The sequence below is a fragment of the Perca flavescens genome, chromosome 3 (genome assembly GCF_004354835.1).
Source record: "Perca flavescens isolate YP-PL-M2 chromosome 3, PFLA_1.0, whole genome shotgun sequence".
Taxonomy (NCBI): Eukaryota; Metazoa; Chordata; class Actinopteri; order Perciformes; family Percidae; genus Perca; species Perca flavescens.
The window spans coordinates 33,568,392-33,586,668 of NC_041333.1; the positions used below are offsets into that span (position 1 = coordinate 33,568,392).

An 18,277-nucleotide genomic window follows, 5' to 3' on the forward strand; every position below is an offset into this window, starting at 1 on the left:
GGAGATTTTAAATATTTTTTTCCTGCATTTTTAAGTACAATTTTAGTGTACAATATTATAAAACAAAATGAAGAAATATTACAGAAAGAGGAGCGAATGCACTGCAAAAGAAGTATGATATGTAGGCCTACAGTAAATCTCCCCACCTTGTTCCGTTTTGGTCTTTCCGTTTAAGAATGGTGACTGAATTATGACTGAAATATGCCGTCTGAATGACGGAGCTATAAAACTATTATGCCACCATAGGTTCACCGGCTTGCTTTGGTGATGTCAGTGTTTTTTATGGCCCACATAGCCATAAATAGCAGACTCAAACCTTTGAGGGACTCTAATATACACTAAATAAAAGACCAGAAAACAGGTGGGTTGTTATTTGCATAAACTCACACATTTACGGACAGGTGTAAACAAGTCTTGCACGGAATCATTGGTTTTGATTTAGTTTTTGTTAAGAGAAGTTATCTGGGAGGAACTGTACCCATGCATCGTTTAATGATTTTTATTTTTACATTTTCATATCACACACAGAAGCCACTTTAAGGTTAGACACAATAAGATAAAATAGATTTTTTTTTTGCTGCACTATTAAGTGGCTGAATATGTGGTGGATTAAACTCTCCCCCAAGGACCCCTTGTGGTTTCAAGATTACACTTTTAGAGAACCACAGCACAGCAGTAAAGAGGGGACTTGGAGATACAATTTAAGCACTTGAAGATAACTGTGAGAATGTCATTGGGGAATCAGTTACCCGGGATTCAAAGGGGAAAGTCATTTGGCTAAAAAAAAAGTGTTTTTAATAAGAAGAACTACACTCAGTAAAAAACAGGAAGTGGTGTCAGCAATGAAAAGCAGAGGCACAGTTCAGGTAGCTGCTCGGTGACTCACTGGGTTCAGCCCTGACGCAGTATCACAGGGACACGAACACACCTACTCTGGGGAAATACACTTCCAGGAGGAAAAGTACATTAATCCGCTCAGCACCCACTCTTGGTGATTCAGAAGGTTGATAAAAAAAAAAAAAAAATGAGAGTAGTTAGTACATGAGTACATGATGTACTCATAAAGCAACATATTTAAACAGTGATGGCGCAAGTTCATTAAATCAATACTAAATATCAATACATCTTATTTCCACCAGCTTTTGGATTTTCACTTTTATACATTTGTGCTTACAAAAAACCGACAAGATACATCGGCTAACAAAAGGAATAACATTCAAAGTGGACAATAAATAACTAAGAGACAAATAACTGATTACATTGTTATGATTGCAGGTAACTGGGAGAGGAAAAAAGCATCACTTAGTAGGAGAGGACAGAATGGATCTCTACTGCGGAAGTGAAGCAACGTCACCTTTTTATAACCTTGCCATAACTCGGCCTAAGCTGTTGTAAAGAAATAAAGTTGTCTAGGATATTCTGGGATATGGTGTCCATGGTTACTCACACCTGCACAGCCACACATGGCACACACATCAAAGTGAAAAATAAACCCACTTAAAAGTATCCTTATCAGTTATACAGTTTGGTAGTGAAAATGTTTATATTGCTCCAAAATATATATATATATATATAATATATATATATATATATATATATATATATATATATATATATATATATATATATATATATATATATATATATATATACTCTACTACAGCGAGGAGGGTGTGATAATCTTGGAATTCTTTAAGTCTGGCTCTTTCCCTCTTATCAAGCAGCAAGGTTTCACCACTAACAAAAGGAAACATGACCATTCACCACACCTTTTATAAAGCCATATTTATCATCATGTTTTTCACGTCATGTTTTTCATGCATGTTCCTGGTCGCTCTGTACAGTGAGCTGTTGGAGGAAATGAACTGCACTCTGTCTCTCTTCTCCCTCATTATCCTCTGTCCATTTCCAACCATAACTCATATCTGAAGATCTCAGAGATCCAGAAGTCTGTACCTAGTTTTATACAGTCTACGGTCTGTACTCGCACTGTGGCGCCTCCTGTCGAGGTAAGATCATCACACCTGTTAGAGTTACTGATCCAAAGCCATGTTGACACTTTCAAACTCCTGATAAAGGATGGTTCCAGTAGAATTGATATATTTGTATGTTGGTGTGAACTGCTTGTATCTCCCTGTTTCTTTTCTTTGTATCAGGTGTCCTTTTTAGGCCAAGGTCCCCTTAGCTGAAAGAGAGATGATGTAGGGACCCCCTGCTACATATACTGTATAAAATTTAGTTGCATATTAAACCGGATGGATGAAAATGAATGGATATCGTTTATACATCATGTTTTAATGTTAAACATACGTGTGGAAAGCACAGTGAATCCTTAAGCTGAACTGTGTGGCTACCATAGTAGCTACCTAACCTATAGTAAGCTTATCTTCAATGTGTAAATCACATTTTTTCTTTTTCACACATAGGCCATTTCATCTTTGCTATTAATAAGTTGAATTCATATTGATGTATATTTTCAGACATTCTAATTCTTGAAAAAAGAAAAACAATGTTTTTTTTACATCATTTGGTGCCCCCGTACTAACTCTGAGGACCCCCTAGCGGTCACGGACCCCCTGTTGAAGATCTCTGCTTTATAGTATAATTTAAAACGAGATCATTGTTGTATGTGATTTTATCACTTAAATGGTTGAACTGACAAGAGTTAGTTAGGGATAGGTTTAAGGTGGGGCAAAACTTAAATTAGTAAATAAACTGCCGAAATAAGGCAAAGCCAGTTGATGACCTCACAGCTGTCCAGCTTCCAGTAGCTCAATAAAACAGGCTAAAAATACCAAACACACACAGGGCTTTTCAAACGGTAATGGAGTTATGGTTTGGTAGACTGTGCATGCTCCACATGAATAAAAAGATAATATGTTGGGTTGCGCATCTACAATTTTCCTTCACATAGAGTATATCAATCACGCATCTATTGTTCAGCTAAACGATCCACGCTGCACAAATAGACTGTCACCACAGCAACATTTAAATCTGCCAACCAGAAGTAAAGAGGCTCATATTGCCAGTCAAAATGAAGCCTCAGATTCTCCATCCTGACAACATCCAGCATGGCAGATAGCCAGACTCATCTAAATGACATGACAAGCACGGTCTTCTCCGATATATGCTACTATGGCGAGGAAAAAGAAGGCAAGTCCTGGTTATCTGCAAACATACAGTTAAACTAATGGATCACAAGTGCGGTACTCAACTAATCAAATGTTGTATTGATATGATATCTTACCACAACTAGAGCTATTATAGGCTACAACATGGGATCCAGTGAGTCATGACTTTGTGACCCATCTGTTAAAACTAAAGGCCACAGTTTAGATTATCACAGTGCAGCTTCCATCTTGTGAATGTTAATCTTTTCTCAGAGGTTGTTTGCAGCTTATATCAAGGCAAGGCAAGTTTCAGCAAAAAGGCAATTACATAAGGCTTTACATAAAACATTAAAAGGCCATTTTTAAAAAGAACTATTAAAACAGTCCATTAAAGAGCCAAAATAAGCTATAATATAATAAGATATATATAAAATAGCCAACAAGAATAAAGGTTACAGTGCAGTGTTGGAAATTTATAGCACAATTATTTGATTTAATAAAAGGTAGCATCAAAAAGAAAAGTCTTCAGCCTTGATCTAAGTCCTCAACCCCGACATATGTTTAAGGTAATATAGGCTGACTTTGTGATTGTCTTAAAGTGGCTGTTTAAATCCAGGTCTGAATCCGTGACCAGATTTTTGGCTTTGTCCGTGGTTTTTAACATTGCTAAATGAAGCAGAGCTCTGACTTATAATCGTTCCTCCTGGACTCCAAAGACAACTAGCTTTGTCATTGTTTAATTGAAGAATATTTCAGTATTTCATCATGCTGCTATTTGATGGGCTACCTGAAAGTTGACAGTTGTGCTCTTCTTTCTTAGGAACGGCAGGTAATCTTCATCCGGGACCCTGAGCGTGCCCGGCATGACGCCCCCTGGGACAAACCGTACTCATGGGCATGTATAAATTGAATGTTTTCCTGCTTTTTTTCACTATTAGACCTATTTATTTCTGTTTTATGATTTCTTTTATTTGTTATTTGATATCGCTCGAGCGGTTGTTTTTATTGTTTGTTTGTTGTATTCTCTTGCATTCGCATTTTTGACTGTGAAATTGTGAATCATTGCATACAAGATACACTTTAAATGTCCTGCTGTGTCCCTAACATGGAAGGACAGCGCCCTCCTGTGGTTTCTATTGAGAACTGCACTACTGTAACTTTTAACCAACCTGCTCTACGTCACGCGGACAGCTCTCATTTAATTGGCTGCCCTGTCCGGCTGTGATCACATGACATTACTGTCCCGTCTGTTCTGGTACTTTTAACAACAGCGCGGTGAATAGTCTTCTTCTTTGTTCTTCGTGTAGGCTATTTAACAATCAGACAACAACCGCAAATGTGATTGTGTGTCAAGAACAGACTTTGACGCTTTTACATACGGGATTTTAATGAACCTGGACGCACGAAAACAGGTAGGTTGACTGTCAAACAAAGCTGAAAGTGACTTGTTGTTCTGCAGTGTCAGCAACTCTTCGACTGCTCAGTAAACCAAAAGCTGGCCACAGTGTAAATTAACGACTCATTAAAATGGGGGTTGTGGTACTAGTAAAGACGTGACAGTCAGGAGTGGGTTGGTCCTATTTTGTTTCTTAACCTAATGTTTTTTTAAGACACTCCAAAGTGAACAACATTAGCTACATTCAAGTTGTTAGCCTTCTACTAGCTATGTAATGTTATCACAGTGGTATCTACGCTGAAGCTCACACAATAAGTGTGTTGCTCTTTTCTTATTCGTTTGGGTAATTTAAGAATTGAGTAATCTTTTGCGACTCAACCTCACTTGTACAACTTGAGGCAAACTCTTGTCACTTGTTCTTCTCTGGGTTGTTTTCTCTAATGTGATTTGTTCCCCCGCACAGACAAACAAGCCTTCTTTGTCCTCCGCTACCAATAATTCAGTCAGACCTGAGAGATCTGGCACACTCCGCCAAAGACACGTCAAGCTTGTTCGTTTCCTTTGAATCTAGAGATAATAGAGATCATCTGCTACTTACAACTCAGTGAAAAGAAACGAAAATGTGTAACCTTCACAATGTTTCAGAAGATCTGAAAATCCTTTCTAGGTGTATTCATTTAATCAAGGTCTTCCATCCGATAAGGCCTGTAGTTTAAATGGTAGATGTAAAATGGGTTATTCAAGACTCAGTTTCAGTATAATCCAGCATAGTTTGCTTTCTAATGTCACACAGCTAAAATCTTAACAGTTTTCCGTCTTTTTCTTCCTCATCTTATGTCACCTGTGGGATCTGTTCATCAGATCTAAAACCAAAACAAACACAAGCACATACCAAAACAAAAAAGCAGCCTACATATTTTGGCATGGCCCGAACAGGAAACGTTTTGCCTTCTTTAAAAAATCAGTTACAAGAAAAGCCAGTCACAAGACAAAATATTTTGGACATGTTGAAAATCTTCTGTCCATATGCACGCCTTAAAGATGTCCAAACGCAATGCCTTAAAGATTGATCAGCTATTTAGACATTTATTGTATGTTCTTATACCAGCAACTGTAATGACTAAGGTTGTCAAAAGTATCGATAGCCTACTTCCATACTTTTTCCGATACCACTTGTTTCAGACGATACAATTTTGTTAATTATACATTCGATAGTATCAAAAGTACCAAAGCTATAAAAAACTGATCTACAGTCAGATTTTCCTCCCAAGGCTGCACAGATTAAACATCGGGAAACAAAACAAACTGGTCCTTAAACCTGTGGCTGTTTTGGCCTTCTCCCCAGCAACGAGCCCACCAGTTTGTTTGTTTTCTGTACCAGCACCATGCACAGGTTTTTATTATCCTATTTTGTGTGCCTTGGGCTTCTTTTTTTGCCATTTTGAAGTTTAAAGGCCTAGTCCATCTGTTTTTTTTTCCCCTGGTTTCAAATCAATAAGGTTATGAATAATGTGAACGCTAGCACTAGCTGGGTCAACATTAGTCTGGAAATTACTGCACAGAAAGCCAAACAAGTTACTGTGTGGTGGATTTGAAGAGAGCAATATAACGGCTTCAGTCCCCCCATCCGAAAGGGCTGTCTAACGGCAAAGGTAAAGCTGTGACAATATTCTAAATGTAGCGTACGCTTAACCCGATTTTATTAGGTGTCTAAAGTACACTTTGCTGGTACCCCCGTCCGCTGCAGTGCATATCGCTCTATTCAACGCCACCAGACTCCTGTGACAAAAACAGTAGTTTTCCCTTGCAGAACACGGGAGTTGCTAGCGCTGCCTCGACCGGTTAGTTGTTTTGTGTTATTGTGACTTTCAGATCTAACTCCAACGTGGAATCCTCAGCAGTACGTTCCCTAGCTTCCTATCTGCTTGTCCAAACTGGGGCCGTCCAAAATGTGAATGTTTGGATTTAAATAAGGAACACTACTGGGAAGTGAAAGAATAATATAAAAACCTCCAATAACGAAACAATTACAATTCTGGTATTGTGACAACCCTGGTAATAAGTCATGTTTTTGTGGTGAGACAGCCCCCCAATCAGAGGCTTCACTGAGTCACACTGCTGCTGTCAGCATTCAGACTTCCATACTTCCTCTCTATTAAGCAATCAAATGTCATAAATCACGAGACCTCGGATTACAGCTTCTGTATCGGCCAACCTGGTCTCCTGATGTGACATTTTATGTTTTGTTCCTCTAGTTCGGTCTCACCTGATCTGAGCTGAAAACTACTGAATCTATCAAATCATATGTCAATCTGTCTTCTTCCACAATGAAGACGGACATCGCTTACAACCAGGTAAGGGGCTTTTTTTTAGTTACTTTAGTTTAGTTAAATAAATCAATGACTTGATGAACAGAAAATGAATCTATGCTGACAGATTTTGAGTTATTTCATCTTTTGATTAGGTTTGATTATTTGTTTAAATTAGTTATCATGTAAAAAATACTAAACATTTACTGGGTTAACCCTTGTGTTTTCTTCCCGTCGACCATGCAACTTTGCTGCTTTGTGTAAAATTTTAACTTTTTTTCAATGTTTTGGTCGTCTTTTGTCGCTTTTCCCGATGTTTTGGAAATGTTTTAGTCATTTTTTTCCAAGTTTTTTGTAACTTTTTCTGATGTTTTTGTCGATTTTGTTTCGGCACTTTTTCTGACGTTCTTTTATCAAGTTTTTTTTTAAATGCTTTGGTTGAAAGAAACCCACATTTCTGATTTATAGAAACTTTTTGAAAACGGGTCAAATTTGACCCGAGGACAACAGGAGGGCCAAGCTTCTCTAATGTGAGGAGTCAGTTGCTCACATTTCTTTAAACCTAATTGAACCCCGTTTGTTGTTTCGTTTCTGACAAAATAAAAAAAAAAATGTACGTATCACTTTTCAAAATCACAATTACAGATGAGTTGATGAAGCCCTTATAATTTGTACTACATTTTAAGACGATGTGCTATGAGAAAATGCTTTCTGTTTGCCATGAATGTTGTTATTTGTGTTTAAATTCAGTGAGCTTGTTACTCAGATCAGAACCGTGGAGTTTCCCCGTGTCTGTTGTAAACTGACAGCTGTCCGCTCTGAATCACATCTCCATTACATAAATTCATTTTCTATTTTTAGTTACCACTGGTCACTGAATTTTGGTAATGTCAAGGACATGTACACTAAGACAAACTACAAACAGGAGGAAGTCAGGGAATCTAAAAAAGACTTACCTAATAGTAGGCCTGTAACAATTATTACATAATTGACTTTTTTTTTTATTACATAATTGCGGTTTCTTTGTTTAACCACAATTTATTACATAACATTAGCTAAGGTCTTAAGGCGTATGACTGGTAATTTTTGATTTTGTTTGGATGTGCCAAATTGTAATTATATAAGGGATTATTGGTCAGACTTTATATTTTTATTATTAATTCAATTGTTAGTTGTTGGCACTTGACCCTATAAACTTTCATAGCAACAAAAATGACAAGGGGGCTACGGTTAGAAAAAATATTTTATGATAATAAAGAGGCATGGTTTACTTCATAGGCTGTGTATTTTTGTAACTACATTATCTGGGTCACATGACAGTGATCTGTAACCAAAAGATGTATCCTGGGATTCATTCAAAACTTTAATTTGTTTAAAAAAGGTAATAAATAAATGAATATTTTAAAATTTGACTGAAAGTGACACTTATATGGAATTCTTACAGCTCTATCTAATAGATTTAACCTGCTCATCCAATTTAACAGAAGTAGTTTGGATTTGGATTGAGTGTTACATAATAAGCACCAATAATCCCAACCGCAAACATTTGAGTCCAGCGGTGATTCTGCTCACGCGTGGGTCTCAAACATGGGGTTCCTCTTTTGATGAGCGACACCTTGTGTGAGTGAGCACTGAGAAAATGATCCCATGTTGCAAATTTGGTGAAACACGCCAAGGTTCGAATTAAAATCCTCAAAAGTATTGTTGGCTCACTGTGTTAATTTATGGTTCTGCCTGTAGCTGGTGGACGTGGAGCGGAGGAGACAGGAATCCAACAGGAAAGCCCAGCTGGTACGTTACAGACCCACACATGACTTCAGCACACAAACAAATAAGGTAGACGGAATCACAGCCCGCGCTAGGGCTGGGTATCCACAACGATTTCCTGAATCGATTTCGTTTCCGATTCACGAGGTCCCGATTCGATTACATTTCGATTCAATTTCCATTCCAATGCCAATTTTGTGCTTAGCCTAGAAATCTAGACACACCCTAGCGGCAGCAAATGTAAATTGCAGCCAGGGTCAGTCTTGCAACTCTCCGTTGGCTTGCGAGCTGGAAAAACCAAACTCTAGTCAGGCCAATCACATCGTGTATAGTGTCAGTGGGCGGGGCTTAACATAATGACCGCAGAGTTGCGGCGGTTCCGCGTGAATTCCCCGCTACTTGAAAACAAAGAAGATGGCTGCTGCTGCTGCTGCTGGCTAACAGTGGTCATTGGCTTTGGCCGCGACTCTGGAAGACTTGGAGTTCAGCTTGTCTTTGAGAAAAGAACAAAGAACAGCACTGAAGTCTTTCTTAAAAAAGGGAGATGTGTTCAGAGTTTTGCCGACCGGATACGGCAGAAGTTTAATCTATCAACTAGCGTTGCTCTGGTTGGTTGTAGCGCTATCCTATTGCGTGCAGAGGGAATTTGAAAGACAACAGTTTATCCCGCCCCTCGGACTGAGCCCAACCAATGGTGAGTTCCCATACCCAACATCTGGATGTGGGTCTGGCATGTCAGGCTGAATTTTTCTTGGATATGAAATGGATTCTCAGAGAACTTGTGCTATAAAAATTGTACAAGCAAGAAGCAACCCTCAAATATTTTTTAGAATGCACCAAGTTAATGTTTGCAGGAAGAATTGACCCCCAAAGGTTTGTAGTGGCTTATACATCCACGGTGAGAAGGCATATATATATTTAATGGATTTTATTAATCAATATCGGATCACTCAGACAAAGATCGATTTTAATTGGAGAATGGGATTATTTTACCCCGGCCATAGTTGACACTAACCTGACTTCGCCAGATGGATTGCTTCGCATTTGCTCGGTATATCCATCTGGGAACTTTCCGTTAGAGAACTTTTGGGAAGGGGCGGAAATACTGGTTAGCTGATTGGTGATAGACGGGCCAAATCAACCAATCAGATCCACGAAGCGTATGAAAATACAACCACAAGCCCGCCCCTGCTGCTGCAGGCAAAGCATAGCTCGTTAGCTCAGCATGCAAGCAACATGTCGGTAAAGGATATTTGCCGTTTGTGTAACGAGAATTTAGGAATAAAAAGTACCATTTCAGGTTCCCGGACCATATTCCAAAAGAAGGATCCAAGAGAAAAAAAGCATTAGCGAGCGGCTAACAGAATTAGCGCTACCGCTGTCTGATAATACTGGTTAGCTGATTGGATAAGCCATCTGTCTATCACCACCTAACCCACCTCAAAACCAACGTTTTATGGCCCGGTCGTTTGGCTAACGGCTCCAAATTTTCTCTATCTCAAGATGCCAGACTGATTTGCGAGTGGAAATATGGAGCTCGCGAGATCAGGACGGTCTCACGAGGCTAAGTTGACACATCTCACAAAGAAATACCCACATTCAGAGATAAATATACTGTATTCAACGCTGATCAACACCCACAGCTTTTGCCCATCCCCTTTCCAGTATTCCAGGTGTGTGATCGCTCTGGCCACTGTGGCCACTCTGCTGCTGGCCGCCATGGCCATCTATAACCTCCTGACACCGAGGGTTTCCTCCCCCCATCCTGCCCCCAGCAGCAGCAGCAGCAGCAGCCTCCGTCTGCCCAAGGGCGAGTCCTGCTCAGACCCCTGCAAGTAAGCAAACCTCTGCACACACACATGGACACAATGGTTTATTCAGCTGTCCTGTTTCAAACTGTGTATCATGTCAACTGTTTAATAGCTGTTGTATAAATTAAGCTTAGCGTTAGGAAGTCATACGCCCGCTGATTGAATTATCACATATCACCATTCTCTCGTCAAGGCGGTCCTTTTAAATGGGACTCCCTCCTCACTAATCCCTGCTACACTGACGCTGCTTCACCCACCGCTGCCGCTGGCAACGCTTTGCCTCCAACACCCCAGCTTCCACCTTCCTAGTTCGGAGTCCTCACATGACCCAAAGTTTAAAATGGTTTTCAATCTCTTTCTTTTGGCTCGCTCTTTTTTTTTTTTTTTTTTTTTTTTTTTTTTTTTTTTTTTTTTTAAACCCAAGGGGGTTTCTGCATGGTCCTCCCTGTTTCAGCTTAGCATGCTACTCAGCTGGTTCCAGGCAACATTATCAAGAGCGGAGCCATCAACACCAAACATAACTGTATTTCCATTTTTTTTTTTTTTTTTTTGTCTATTAAATCTATGAAGAGAATGTTCCTGACTGAATGTAAGCAATATTCAATACTGATAAACTGAGAGCCAACTCAAAAGATGTGTGTAGTCTGATGACATTTCAAAGTTCAAAGCTTCCCGAGGATTCTTCACCTTGTTGCTTGTTGTCTTCATCAACAGAAGAAGTTTGCTCAGTTGTGATGGAGCTGTAGGTGTTTAAACTTCCATTATTCAAAGCCACTTCTCGTTCGCTTTGACACAAAGGTAAAGCTCGACAGTATTTGAAGCAAAGCTCCATACAGGCAACAAGCAAGCAAGTGGATTGTTTTGTCAGTTGTAAATTAGTTTAATTTAAAGAATTGTGGGTAAGGTGTGGGGCATTTTTACAGTTGAAAAATAAACTTGACAAACTATGTTAAGGTGAAACTTTACTAAATTACCTCAAACATATCTGAGGCATTTCTGTACTATAATATCCTTTTAATCTTCTTCTTATTTATTGACTGACGTCATAAAATATATCTGCGATAAGCATCGACCTGGTCAATTTATCAGTCCGTAGTACAGAAATGAATCGTTCTAGTCAAGCCGTTTCCTCTCTTTCCCCCTGTCAGGATCGTTCTGGTGGAGAGCATCCCCGAAGGGCTGGAGTTTAACTCCAGCACCACTCACCCCTCCATCTTCCAAGCCTGGACCAATCTGATGGCCGAGGCTCGCAGCAGTGTCGACATCGCCTCCTTCTACTGGACACTCACTAACGAAGACACTGGCACTCATGAGCCGACAGCCAATCAGGTCTGCCGGAGCTGTGAATAGCCAAACGGCACAAATGAGTTTTACTTCTCAAAATATTTGTTTAATAAAGTTCATATGTAGAGCTGTAACAATTCCAAATTCTGCTGTGCAATTAATTGTCTCAGAAATAATTGCGATTAACAATATAATTGTCTCTTTCAGTCAAATTTTAAAATATTTATGTATTTATTACTTTTTTTAAACAAATACAATTTTTAATGAATTCCAGGATGCATTGTTTGGTTATATATCACTGTCATGTGACCCAGATAATGTAATAACACAAATACACGGCCTATGAAGTAAACAATGCCTGTATTGGTAATACATAATACATGTTTTCTAACTGTATCTCCCTTTGTCATTTTTGTTGCCATGAACATGTATAGGATCAAGTGGCAACAACAATTGAAATAATAAAAAATATATATAGTCCGACCAATAATTACTTCTATAATTACAATTTGGCAATCTAAACAAAACCTACAATTACCAGTCATACACCTTAGGACCTTAGCTAATGTTAGCAATGAATTGCGGTTAAACAAAGAATCCGCAATTATATAAAATAAATAAAATAAAATTGACAATTATTTAATAATTGTTACAGGCCTATTCATGTGACCGGCTTCTTATTGTTCCCTGCTGTGTTCACAGGGTGAGACCATTCTGAAGACACTAGCTAAACTTTCCGGCAAGTTGTCTGTTCGTATCGCAGTCAACACGCCACAGAAGGGTCAACCACAAGGCGACCTCCGACTGCTCAACAACTCAGGTGATTACTTTAGACCAGCGAGTCTCTGACCCATGTGTCAACTGATGTGTGGGTTGATATTGACTTTATATCAAGACTGAGCCTGCAATGTTCTGTATTTAGTTTTTGGGATCTTTTATTGGCATTTTGCTTTCATTTGAGAGCTGCCAGTGTAGAGAGACAGGAAACCTGGGGAGAGAGCGGGGTGTGACAGACAGAATCTGTAGCATTATGTTGTCCAAAGTAATGATGCTGAAGAAATTATGATTATAAACTAACAAAATGAGTTCTTTCTTTTTTTTTACGTGTGAAGAGTTTTGCCTGATTTAATGCATCACAGTGAAACACATTTAGTTGCATTTAACATCAGTTTAATGAAATATTTATCAAATATTTAAACATTACAAAGAATATTATTAATCTCATGATATGAATTTCAACCATATTTCTGAGCCCTTATATTAACTTTGTTAGTAGTGTTTTCATATTACTTTTACCTTTCCATAGGTTAGTATATTCTCTGGTCTGTATGTTCAATCAGAGAGTAGAAAGTAGTCTCAATGTGGTTAAAATTAAGCAATGCTTTATGCATAAATCTACACTGGGGATAAATTAATTATGAGATACATTTATTTACTATTGTTGCATGATATCTTTTCTAAATGAAATAGACTAAAAAATACTTTAATTTTAGTTTATGCATTGAAATGGCTAAATGTTTGATACCGGGTATCAGCAACCTCTGCCTAAAAACATCAATCTTAAAATTCATATATTTTGGCTTTGTATTGTGTAGCAGAACATTATTCAGTTAATTCAACGTGTGTGTCTGTGTGTCTGTCTGTCTGTCTCTCTTTCAGGTGCTAATATCAGGACAGTTAACATGAGAGAGCTCACCTCAGGCGTCCTCCACACAAAGTTCTGGGTTGTGGACAAGAAGCACATTTACATTGGCAGTGCCAACATGGACTGGAGGTCCCTCACACAGGTACACACACTCTCACAGTCTATCAGTCACAATCACATTTTCTTTATGTGATATGTGTGTGAATGAGAGTTTCCTAGATGGTTTACCCGAATATTGTTGTAACTTTGTGGGCAGAATGAGTATTTTACACAGTAATCATGGGAGGAAGTGAATAAGAAATTAACTATTGTTTAGCTCTTTGACTGTCTGATAAAAAAATATCCCAGGCCAGTTAATGAAACTAAGTTTCTTGTGTTGGCTAAAACCTTCAGTCACATGCCATGCTGAAAGAATAGTTTGGATTTGCTTTAATACTGTCATGGTCTCAAACCACTTCTCAGTTTTAGCTTTTCTAATGGGTTTTTTAATATTAATTTTGTCACTGCCATGAACATCCTGTTAAGAGTGTGCACCAACATCCCATAAAACTGTTTTTGTGAGACAATTCTTTTATGCAATTTCTGAACACTTTAAAAATCTCAGGAATTACCAGTTAAGTGTAATGCAAAATATGTTCATAAATATTGCCCCTTATTTAAAGTGTATGCATCTACACCAATTCTGTGCTTTTAGACATTTGTCAGTTGTCACAGTGTGAAACTTAAATGACACTAAACATCCAAATCTTCAAGTGAAGTCAAAGTATTATCGTCTGGTCAAAGAATGGAATTGGAAATTGAAACTTTGTAGAAGACCTGGAGCAACATTTATAAAATGATTTTCTGTGTATTTTGCTCCTGCTGTTTTTTCCTGTTCATTGTCAAAGTTTTGAAATCTACAAGCTGTAAAGATCTCTGATGGAGAATAAGTTAATATTCTGCTGTTGGTCTGTAGGTGAAGGAGCTGGGCGCTGTGGTCTACAACTGCAGCTGCTTGGCCACCGACCTGGGTAAGATCTTTGAAGCCTATTGGTTCCTGGGGGAGAGTCAGTCCATCCCATCGCCGTGGCCCTCCAGCTTCTCCACCCTCTACAACAAGGACACGCCCCTCCAGCTGCCACTCAACAACACGCCGTCCAGCGTCTACCTGTCGGTGAGCTACAGTACATACAGGGAGGAAAGGATGGGAGATTTTAGTTTTTATTTCAGTATATTAATTGGAAGAAACAAGAAAGAAAAGTTTGTTTTTAATGCTGCTTCATAAGACTGTAACCAGTGTGTTTTTTTTTTTTTTTAATACCACACTATGAAGACCAATACGATTTAGTTATGCCTCATATAAAGTGGTGGCATATCTACACCTATGAAATGTTTTTCTTTATCTCTGACAGTAACCATTGAGATGTCAGCATGCAAAATCATTTATTTTACTATCGATGTGTATGTACAAAAGACTTTCTTAACCCCACAGCTCAGTGCTGACCTTCTATCTTCAATTAGTCTATATCGAGGACGTTTCATTCCCGGGATTGTTCAGGCGCCGGAAATCCCGCCGGATGTCCTTAATTTTCGTCCAGATGTCCGTCACTTTCCGCTATCTTTGTAGTGGCATTCAAAACTCCGGAAGATTTCTGAGGACTATGGTTAACTGCTCCTCAGATCTCCGCAGAGTAAATCCAGACAGCTAGCTAGACTCTCTGTCCAATCTGAGTTTTCTGTTGCACGACTCAAACAACTTTTGAACGTACACACGTTCCAACAAAACAAGTTCCTTCCCAAGGCTATTTTGCAGAGGCACCGTCATTGAGTCCGGCACTTAGTGCCGTCTAAGACGATTGTGATTGGTTTAAAGAAATGCCGATAAACCAGAGCATTAAACCGTTTTTCTCCCATCCCAGAATGCTGTGTGGACTAGCCAGACCCTCCTCCGCAGCACTGTGGAGGAAGGTCTGGCAAAACGAGACTACTCTTCAATGTACTTCTAATGACGACTGCTCCTTATTGGTTCATCGTCTGCTGAGGCTTCTGTATTGTTTAAAAAGTTGCTAAAAAAAACTAACAAATAATTAACTTTTCTCTCCTCGCTGTCTCTCAGAGTTCCCCTCCGTCCTTCTGTGCAGCCGGCAGGACTTCAGACCTCCAGTCCATCCTCAGTGTGATGGAGGATGCCGAGAGCTTCATCTACATCGCTGTCATGAACTACCTGCCCACCATGGAGTTTTCACACCCTAAAAGGTACAACTGTTCAGAGACTCATGAAATATAACTAAGGGGAGGATAGTTGAGAAGAGTCAAGTAGTATAGTTAGTGAAGCTCTTAAGAACTGCTAAAGGTAATGGAGGTCAGATTTTAGCCATGCGGCACGGCACTATCGATGGATTGGTCAGTCAGTCCAACACTCTGGTCCTGACTGACATATTCGACTCTGGTGATCGCCTGACTTTTCCTTTAGAAAAGTGTAAGCAAAAGTCATCCTATCAAATTCTGTCCCTACATTATAATGGATTTAACAAGGGGAAATCTATAAAGCGTTAGTGTGTAAATATCACAAAGTCTTTTTCTGAGCATTTTTATTTGAGGATAAATAAAGTGGAATAGAGTTGGGACAGAACTTATTTGAATGGTTAATGCGAAGTGGCATGTAGTCATACGCTGCATGTGGCGCCCTCTACAGGTACTGGGCTGACATCGACACCCAGCTGAGGCGCGTCGGGTACGAGAAGCGGGTCAAAGTGCGTCTGCTGATCAGCTGCTGGGCCAGCACCCAACCGATGATGTTTCCTTTCCTGAAGTCTCTGGCCTCAGTTTATGACCCCAAGAGCAAACTGGACATCCAGGTGGTGAGTAGCTCTTATTCGCCAAAAAGACTTGGCCATGTTCACGTGTTGTACATATTACGTGAAGTTGTACATATTAAGCAGATTCTTAAGTAAAAACAATAACCCAAATGACCTCTTGTTTCCCTTACCCAGAGGCTGTTTGTGGTGCCTGCGAGCCCCAAGCAGAAGGAGATTCCCTTTGCCAGAGTCAACCACAACAAGTACATGGTGACTGACAAGATAGCCTACATCGGTAAGGCTGCACACACTCTGCATGGTTAAATCAGTTATGAAAATAATAACAATCACATCTGATTGCACACCCCTGATATATCTTCAAGAAAAGGTGCTAAAATAGAATATTTTTTTCTGTCATCAGGTACATCTAACTGGTCAGGGGACTACTTTGTGAGCACAGCTGGCTCAGCATTGGTTGTCAACCAGACTGCATCACAGTCCCCGGAGCCAACCGTCCAATCACAGCTGCAGGCTGTGTTTGAGAGGGACTGGAACTCTGAGTACAGCACTCCTCTCACCCAGGACTCAAACGTCAAAGACTTGTGTTAGATTCTACAGTATTAAAAAAAAGAAAAACATCAGTGTGGACCCTTCTCTTCAACACATTGCGGTGCTATAGTTGCACATTTATTTTAGTATTTAAACTCTAAAGCATTTTGCACCATCGGCTGAAACAATTGCTGAAACACCATGAACATGGAAACTCTAGAGCTAAGAAATCAGCCAGACGGCCTCTCAGCTGAGCAGAGTTTCCCCGGTTTGCTAAGGTCCAAAGGAAGATGGACTTTCAGTAAACCTGGCTTATCACCGCTTTAGTGCAAGTAATGTTCCATCAAACCAGTGAAATGCCAAGTACTGCCAAGGGTTATTCAAGGATGCCTTTTTTTATTTTAAGGTAAGAATTACTTTGCCTCTCTTTGCTGTTTACTATCAAAGCTGGCCCGGGATTCAAACTACACAACATGGCATCATATACACGCCACTTTCATAAAGCCAAATGGCGTGTTATTGTACGCATGTATACAGCTGATGTAAACATACACACCACGTGGCCTCGCCACGTTGCGAGAATGCGATGTACTATTGCGAGAACGTCACACCTGTGAAAAAAGAAAAAATGGTTGGGTTTAGGAAAAGAACACAGACAAAGGCTTTAGTAAGAAAACAGTGACAAACACACGGAAAATAACGACAAAAACACGCTTAGGAAAACAATAAATGGTTGGGTTTAGGAAAGAAACATTGGGTAAGGCTTATTTAAAAAAATAAAAAATAAAAAAATGCTGAAAAATTGCCACACGTGGAATGCGAACCCCGCTCTCTCAGGTGAAAGTCCTGTGTTTTACCCATCCACCACTCCAACCAACCTCTGCAATCCCCCGTTACTTTATACTACTCGCTACAGTGGAAATTCAATTGCAATGTAGGTCAATGGTGGCCGATTTGACCAATCCCAATGCATTCATTTTCTACAACATCCGCCTCAGTGGAAGTTGTTTTTATCCCAGCTAATCTCAGGGAGTAAAGTTTGATTCTTTTCGTAATTGATCATTTCAGTTTGCTGGAATAATTAATGTTCCAGCTGGTGTGCTGTGCCTGTGCTGTAAATGAGAAACAGACGTTTTTAAAATAAATACATTGAATACTTAAGTCAGCAGTGCGTACAATAGATTGAAAGTTTGCTTTAATTTCCACTGTGTGGAGTGATTGAAACTACCAATTAGTGAGGAGGTGGTTGTTATGGAAACTGTCCTAAGAAGCATGTTTACCTAGCCTGGATGCCAGCCAAACTTAGCCCCGCCCACAAAATTTGAGGTCGGGAACATTCTGACTAGAATCTGAGTAGGACCACGTCAGGCTAATGTTTACCAGTAGCAGGGAGCTTATATATAAAAAAAGCTCTGGGGCAGTTATTGTGAACATGTTCTTATCTCCTTCCTCTTTATAAAGAAATTACTCTCAATAAATGTCTTCAAATCAAACCTGTTCCAGTCTGTTTATAGTTCATCTTCATGTGTTCTCTGATACATATACAGTATATTCAATGATTTCATAAAGTGACTGTTCAGGGCTATGGAAAATAAGAAATATTAAATGACACAATGGACTTCATCCCAC

General features: G+C 39.4%; 1 protein-coding gene across 1 annotated transcript; it reads left to right on the forward strand.

Annotated features, from left to right (window-relative positions):
• The first annotated feature begins 4,331 nt into the window (after positions 1–4,331).
• Positions 4,332–18,141, forward strand: pld3 (phospholipase D family member 3). The gene is made up of 12 exons (XM_028574319.1): positions 4,332–4,522; positions 6,762–6,860; positions 8,556–8,606; positions 10,248–10,417; positions 11,542–11,722; positions 12,380–12,497; positions 13,337–13,464; positions 14,278–14,475; positions 15,418–15,557; positions 15,997–16,162; positions 16,295–16,394; positions 16,521–18,141. Exons 2-12 carry the CDS (start codon positions 6,834–6,836, stop codon positions 16,706–16,708), a joined length of 1,467 nt encoding a protein of 488 aa, XP_028430120.1. The 5' UTR covers positions 4,332–4,522; positions 6,762–6,833; the 3' UTR covers positions 16,709–18,141.
• Positions 18,142–18,277: the final 136 nt, after the last annotated feature.

What these genes read in the sequence shown, in the direction of transcription:
- pld3 (XM_028574319.1), top strand. Translation starts at nt 6,834, where the DNA reads ATGAAGACGGACATCGCTTACAACCAG. An exon ending in ATGAGCCGACAGCCAATCAG is followed by an intron (nt 11,723 to 12,379) that starts GTCTGCCGGAGC and finishes CTGTGTTCACAG; the next exon opens with GGTGAGACCATTCTGAAGAC. An exon ending in CCGACTGCTCAACAACTCAG is followed by an intron (nt 12,498 to 13,336) that starts GTGATTACTTTA and finishes TCTCTCTTTCAG; the next exon opens with GTGCTAATATCAGGACAGTT.